This window comes from Salmo salar, chromosome 19, assembly GCF_965601325.2.
Source record: "Salmo salar chromosome 19, fSalSal1, whole genome shotgun sequence".
Classification (NCBI taxonomy): domain Eukaryota; kingdom Metazoa; phylum Chordata; class Actinopteri; order Salmoniformes; family Salmonidae; genus Salmo; species Salmo salar.
In genome coordinates this window covers 32,868,949-32,876,072 of record NC_138309.1, presented here as the reverse complement: position 1 = coordinate 32,876,072, position 7,124 = coordinate 32,868,949, and the positions used below count along the sequence as shown (strand labels likewise).

Genomic DNA, 7,124 nt, shown 5'->3' with positions numbered 1-7,124 from the left:
AAGTATTTGACCCCCTCTCAATGAGAAAGATTTCTGGCTCCCAGGTGTCTTTTATACAGGTAATGAGCTGAGATTAGGAGCACACTCTTAAAGGGAGTGCTCCTAACCGCAGCTTGTTACCTGTAAAAAAGACACCTGTCCACAGAAGCAATCAATCAATCAGATTCCAAACTCTCCACCATGGCCAAGACCAAAGAGCTCTCCAAGGATGTCAGGGACAAGATTGTAGACCTACACAAGGCTGGAATGGGCTACAAGACCATCGCCAAGCAGCTTGGTGAGAAGGTGACAACATTTGGTGCGATTATTCGCAAATGGAAGAAACACAAAAGAACTGTCAATATCCCTCGGCCTGGGGCTCCATGCAAGATCTCATCTCGTGGGGTTGCAATGATCATGAGAACGGTGAGGAATCAGCCCAGAACTACACGGGAGGATCTTGTCAATGATCTCAAGGCAGCTGGGACCATAGTCACCAAGAAAACAATTGGTAACACATTATGCCGGGAAGGACTGAAATCCTGCAGTGCCCGCAACGTCCCCCTGCTCAAGAATACATATACATGCCTGTCTGAAGTTTGCCAATGAACATCTGAATGACTCAGAGGACAACTGGTGAAAGTGTTGTGGTCAGATGAGACCAAACTGGAGCTCTTTGACATCAACTCAACTCGCCGTGTTTGGAGGAGGAGGAATGCTGCCTATGACCCCAAGAACACCATCTCCACCGTCAAACAAGGAGGTGGAAACATTATGCTTTGGGGATGCTTTTCTGCTAAGGGGACAGGACAACTTCACCGCATCAAAGGGACGATGGATGGGGCCATGTACGTCAAATCTTGGATGAGAACCTCCTTCCCTCAGCCAGGGCATTGAAAATGGGTCGTGGATGGGTATTCCAGCATGACAATGACCCAAAACACACGGCCAAGGCAACAAAGGAGTGGCTCAAGAAGAAGCACATTAAGGTCCTGGAGTGGCCTAGCCAGTCTCCAGACCTTAATCCCATAGAAATCTGTGGAGGGAGCTGAAGGTTCGAGTTGCCAAACGTCAGCCTCGAAACCTTAATGACTTGGAGAAGATCTGCAAAGAGGAGTGGGACAAAATCCCTCCTGAGATGTGTGCAAACCTGGTGGCCAACTACAAGAAACGTCTGACTTCTGTGATTGCCAACAAGGGTTTTGCCACCAAGTACTAAGTCATGCTTTGCAGAGGGGTCAAATACTTATTTCCCTCATTAAAATGCAAATCATTTTATAAGATTTTTGACACGCGTTTTTCTGGATTTTTTTGTTGTTATTCTGTCTCTCACTATTCAAATAAACCTACTATTAAAATTATAGACTGATCATTTCTTTGTAAGTGGGCAAACGTATAAAATCAGCAGGGGATCAAATACTTTTTTCCCCCACTGTAAATTGTTTATTGCAGTGCACCCATGTAGTCCTACCCTCGAATGTATCTGGCTGGCACAGGCTTGTTTTGCAGGATGTCTAGGATCACATACCATACCACCCCTTTTGTGGCTTTGCTTGTCAGAGAAAAAATATCAACTCTAGATCTCTTGTTCTTTTCTTCCTTCCCCCAAGTTTGTTATGTTAAGAGATGCTTTTAATGTTTCAATATGCTTTTAATGATTTATTGTATAATTTTGTTTTCATCTGCAGACAACCAAATAAATTGTTGATATTGATATATTGCTGTCAATTGTTGATAAAGATATTGTGTACATATTATTACAATTTCCCTGTGACACATATCTCTCTATTCAATGTAGTATTTCTAAAATGGAGTACAACACATCTTTCTGAATGGCTTAAATGTCATTTGAATTTAGCCCACTATATTGGAGTTTATTCATTGGGCCTGGATAGTTGTGAGTTGCGACGATGAACAATTAGCCTACCCTCTAGATATCAGGCTTAGCATAATTATTTAGGATAGCCTTAGCCTTGTACAAAAATATACTTTACATTCAGCTGTTTTGGAGAAAACCATAAAGACCTGACTGTTATACGCCTTGGCTCCTGGGTATGACATGGGAGTGGAGTTAAAGATCATAATAGCTGCAGGCTACAACATTTGCCTTGTCTCTGCAAAGGCAGGTAGGGGTGTGTGTACGTGTGAAAGTGTTTGTGTGTGATTGTGACTCCTGTCAGTCTGACTGTGTGTGTATATGTAGGCTATAGGGATAGCGTTGTTATTCCTCTGAGCCAGCTATTACACATCCCCAGCTCTTCCCCCTCTCCTCTCTGTTTTCTGGCAAGACCAGTTTATATTTGATCTGGAAAACCGTCTCTTCCAGTTTTCTATGCCAACAAATTCTGGTCTGATCCCAGCCAGGTCCCTGGGAATGCTCAAAACCTGCCTGGCCAGTTCCATGAAAGGCATAATGGTTTGTCATTGGTGATGGTTCAGTTTGTGTAGCGTTGAGTACTGGAGCAGCATGCTACTAGTATAGCCCAATGTGGAAGCAGCAGTACTCTGGTTTCCTCCTCTCTATGAAGTTTGGATGTTGGGTGACTTTTCTATGCATTGAGGACACTGACTGACAGTTCATTCTAATGGGGTGAGTGAACAGGGCTCTTTTATTGTTTGATACAGAAGGAAATTGTGAATGGTGAATGTCAATGACTGTTTTACTTGTCAGTCATACATTTTTGCTAAATCCTCAGCTAGCCTATGCCAGACAGTTGAAATGTAGCCTAGTTCACCAATAGCATAATGCTGTAAAAAAAAAGGTGGCTTAATTAATGAACTGTGAGTAATTATACGAAGTAGGTTAGGATTACAGAGTGAAATAGGCTAGTTTGTGCTCAATAATGGGAAAAATGTATTATTTGGTATTAGTGATTGGATGACTATGATTATTAATCAATGGAGATTTAGCCAATCTGACTGTACCAGTATGGGAAGAGAGGAAAGAGTAGTCAAGGCTAGCTTCAACTTGTGTGTGCGCGCGCCGTCCCACACTCGTGTATGTGCACTATGTTTACTGGCTAGCTACTGTACCTTGCCTTCAAACCCTGATTTACATTTTTGTTTAGGTCTAGGCTGTATTTGAAAAAAAACGGTCCTTTTAGGATTGGATATGGTGATGAGATAAATAGGACTGTACGAGCATGTCCTGGAATGCAGTCACTAAGTGTGTACATAAGTTAAATACTGGATTTATTACCGGTATCATATTTTACCGGTATTGTGTCGTGTTTTATTACAGGTATTGTAGTGGCCTTTCAGTTCATTCTTTTCCCAGAGAATGCTGACTGGAAACATGTTGGCACTATCAGCATTAAAAATGCAATCTGCAACAGTTTCCTCTAGGGACGCTCATGAGTAAAGGAGGGGTCCTCTCTTGACACATCATACTCTGTTTCCTTTGTCTCTTTTGTGCTCTCTTCTTCTGTCAGATTTTCAGGTTTGGTGCTGAGTGGAGTTGTATTGGCTGAGTGAAGCTACCAAACAGTAAGTGAATGGAGGATGAGCAGTCCTGTGCTAAGTGGGAGTAGCCTGGGCTCCAGCGGGGCTTCGGAATCCACTGACCTATTCAGGGACCTCTGTGGTCGACTCAAAGACTGTCACGATAGTGCACTGCAAGGTAGGCCTACTGTCTATATGGCAGAAAATCTTCACCAAAACAACCAAGACTAGGTGCCATATTTATTGCCACTGTCAGTGTTAAAATAAATCATTAAACAATCTCCTTTTCAAGTTATTTTTTTATCCTGTGTTTAGTTTTGCAAACCAAAGTGAACAAGCTGAAGAAGGAGTGATGTTTGTGAGTACAGTCATTTGAATTGACCGTTGTGTTGATGATCAATGAACAGAATATGAAACTGAATCTGTTCTGACATTCAACATGTCATTCCAAAGTGTGATTATTGTTTTGTGACCCCACATAAATTGAGACTGTTTCTCATTGATTCCCCATCAGTGTGTCAGGTTTCAAGTGTCACTGAGCAAGTCAGTCTCAGAAAGGCCTCTTTCACACTTGTTCTTCATTAGGACAGCATAGAATTAGGGCCCTACTCATTTACCAGGGTTCTATGATAAGTCCAAAAATAAATCTTCTTGCACCTCAAGAATGCACATTCGGATACAATATGTACTCAAACATTTATGAATTCAAATTATTTAAAGCATTGTGTTAATTTTGTCTGCCCCTCACCCTGTAGAGATTCCCAGAGACTGGAGGAGTTCTACAGCAGACACCAGCAGCTGAGGGAGCAGCACAAAACCCTTCAGGACACTGTCACAATTCTGGAGGACAGGTACAGCATCTGTCCTTTCTGTCTCTCTCCATCTGTCTCTGCATATCTCCCACTCTCCATCTGTCTCTGTGTTGAACACAGGAAAAGTGCTGACGGTGTTGGGAAATCCATCAACTCATGAGTCCCCTTTCTGTCTATCTTTCTGTGGAGGTTGCGGGCAGGGCTGTGTGATCGCTGTTCCGTCACAGAGGAGCACATGAGGAAGAAGCAGGAGGAGTTTGAGAAAGGCCGTCAGCAGAACATGCTCCTCGTCGCAGCGCTTAGTGAGTTCTACATCATTCCCTCTCTCTTACACATACCCTACATTCTTTATCTGAGATTCATTCACCTCCATATAGTAGAACATGATTATGGCTACGATTGGGGGCCACCAGTCCCAGTAAGTTCACAAGGGAACTCTCTCCATACCACCCCATCTCTCTTTATCTCTGTAACAGGTTCCCTTGTATATCTACACATCACACAATATAGCCTTTCGCTTTTTAGGGGGGGGGGTGGCAATGAGAGGAGAGTCTCTTTCTACATTGATGGAATGGTAAACCTGAATGATCTGTTATATTCCTCCGTTCTCACAATAGGGATGCAGTTCTTTCTCTAGTGCTCTGCAAATACATGTACTAAGATCTATCCTTGCTGTAGTAGGACTTCATGATTTTGTTGCTTAGTTTAAATAATGGGTGAATAAGAACACTTTCTTGACATTTTCTCTACTCACCTCTGTGGTTTGTTGTGACTTTCAGTGACTGAAAGGAACACCCTGCAGGATAAGAACAGAAAGCTGAGTCAAGAGCTGGACAAGTTGAAGGGATCTCTGTGAGTTAAAACCATCTGCCTCACATTTGCACATGCTGTACTTTTTTTAACCAGGATTGTTGAATCTTAAATAATATTCATCTTGCACAGCAGGAAAGCATGGTTGAATAAGGGGGTTCTCACTTTGAGCTTAATATGGTATATTACACCACAATGCCCATTATATTTCTGTGTTATTTCTGTTTGGTTTCCAGCTCAGCGTCTCCAGAACCAGAGGGGGTGATCCCAGACTCTCCGCTGCAGCAGATCTCCCGGCCTGTTGTGAGCAAAATGAGGAGGAGAAAGGAGACCAACCATGTCCGCTACGCGGAGAAGCCCCTGTCCCAATCCCAGAGCTCAGCACTCAACGGTCTGCTTCATACAAAGAAATGTATAAATGTACACAGATACTACACTCAAGGGTCACCCTCAGTATCAAACACAGGTGTGTGCACACTCAGTCACACACACACTTACTCTTAGGGCTTAATTTTAACATACCTAACACAATGGTAAATCTTAGCGCTGATGATGGCGTTATAGATTCAAGGGTGTCAAATATTTGTGCTATTTTCACAACCGAAATTATAGACGTGGTGACGCGAAAGGGCTCGGATTTGATGAATAAACAAGTTGTGTGTTGGGACTTGGCCCCCTCACTGGCCAATCAGAATGTGTTCCATGTGGTTGCTTCAAGTTGTGTATTTAGTCTTTTATGTATTGCGTTGTCATCAACTCCAATTCGAATATTAGTCTGTTATAGCCTAATTCGTTAAAAAGCCTGCCCCATATTTGCTAAATATGTTGAACATGTTTGCAGTCCATTGTTCTGTGGTGTCAGGAAAATAACCGCACACTCAACGTCAACAAAACAAAGGAGATGATCGTGGACTTCAGGAAACAGCAGCGGGAGCAGCCCCCTATCCACATCGACGGGACAGTAGTGGAATAGGTGGAAAGTTTTAAGTTCCTCGGCATACACATCACGGACAAACTGAAATGGTCCACCCACACAGACAGCGTGGTGAAGAAGGCGCAACAGCGCCTCTTCAACCTCAGGAGGCTGAAGAAATTTGTCTTGTCACCAAAAACACTCACAAACATTTACAGATGCGCAATCGAGAGCATCCTGTCGGGCTGTATCACCACCTGGTACGGCAACTGCTCCGCCCACAACCGTAAGGCTCTCCAGAGGGTAGTGAGGTCTGCACAACGCATCACCGGGGGCAAACTACCTGCCCTCCAGGACACCTACACCACCCGATGTCACAGGAAGGCCAAAAAGATCATCAAGGACAACAACCACCCGAGCCACTGCCTGTTCACCCCGCTATCAGCCAGAAGGCGAGGTCAGTACAGGTGCATCAAAGTGGGACCAAGAGACTGAAAAACAGCTTCTATCTCAAGGCCATCAGACTGTTAAACAGCCATCACTAACATTGAGTGGCTACTGCCAACATACTGACTCAAATCTCTAGCCACTTTAATAATTAAATATTTGATGTATCACTAGTCACTTTAAACAATGCCACTTTATATAATGTTTACATACCCTACATTACTCATCTCATATGTATATACTGTACATCTCATATGTATATACTGTACTCTATACCATCTACTGCATCGTTCGGCCATTGCTCATCCATATATTTATATGTATATATTCTTATTCATTCCTTTACACTCGTGTGTGTGTGTGTGTGTGTATAAGGTAGTTGTTGTGAAATTGTTAGATTACTTGTTAGATATTACTGCACGGTCGGAACTAGAAGCACAAGCATTTCGCTACATTCACATTAACATCTGCTAACCATGTGTATGTGACCAATAAAATCAGATTTGTTCTAATTGCATTGCTTCAATATGGAAATACATTGTTAAACATAGGCTATAGCATTTGCACTGATATAGGCGCTAGGCCTATTGTAAACTGCAATCTGGACATGCCAAACGTAGTCAATAAGCAATATTAAATTCACTAGGCTATTGAAGGCCTTAAGACAGTGTATAATTTGAATAAAAACGAAACAACTTGTTTTTAAATAGGCTATGTTGTCT

The 7,124-nt window shown here is 42.7% G+C and overlaps 1 protein-coding gene across 1 annotated transcript; it reads left to right on the top strand.

Moving 5' to 3' along the window:
* The first annotated feature begins 2,403 nt into the window (after window positions 1–2,403).
* Window positions 2,404–6,914, top strand: LOC106578737 (DNA endonuclease RBBP8). The gene is made up of 7 exons (XM_014157866.3): window positions 2,404–2,569; window positions 3,411–3,598; window positions 3,736–3,778; window positions 4,176–4,271; window positions 4,422–4,534; window positions 5,012–5,084; window positions 5,279–6,914. The coding sequence occupies exons 5-7, from the start codon at window positions 4,468–4,470 to the stop codon at window positions 5,544–5,546; spliced, it is 408 nt and encodes a 135-aa protein (XP_014013341.2). The 5' UTR covers window positions 2,404–2,569; window positions 3,411–3,598; window positions 3,736–3,778; window positions 4,176–4,271; window positions 4,422–4,467; the 3' UTR covers window positions 5,547–6,914.
* Window positions 6,915–7,124: the final 210 nt, after the last annotated feature.

Coding starts and splice junctions, on each gene's coding strand:
- LOC106578737 (XM_014157866.3), top strand. CDS start 4,468: ATGAGGAAGAAGCAGGAGGAGTTTGAGAAAGGCCGTCAGCAGAACATG. Junction 4,535..5,011: donor GCTCCTCGTCGCAGCGCTTA/GTGAGTTCTACA, acceptor TGTGACTTTCAG/TGACTGAAAGGAACACCCTG. Junction 5,085..5,278: donor GACAAGTTGAAGGGATCTCT/GTGAGTTAAAAC, acceptor TTTGGTTTCCAG/CTCAGCGTCTCCAGAACCAG.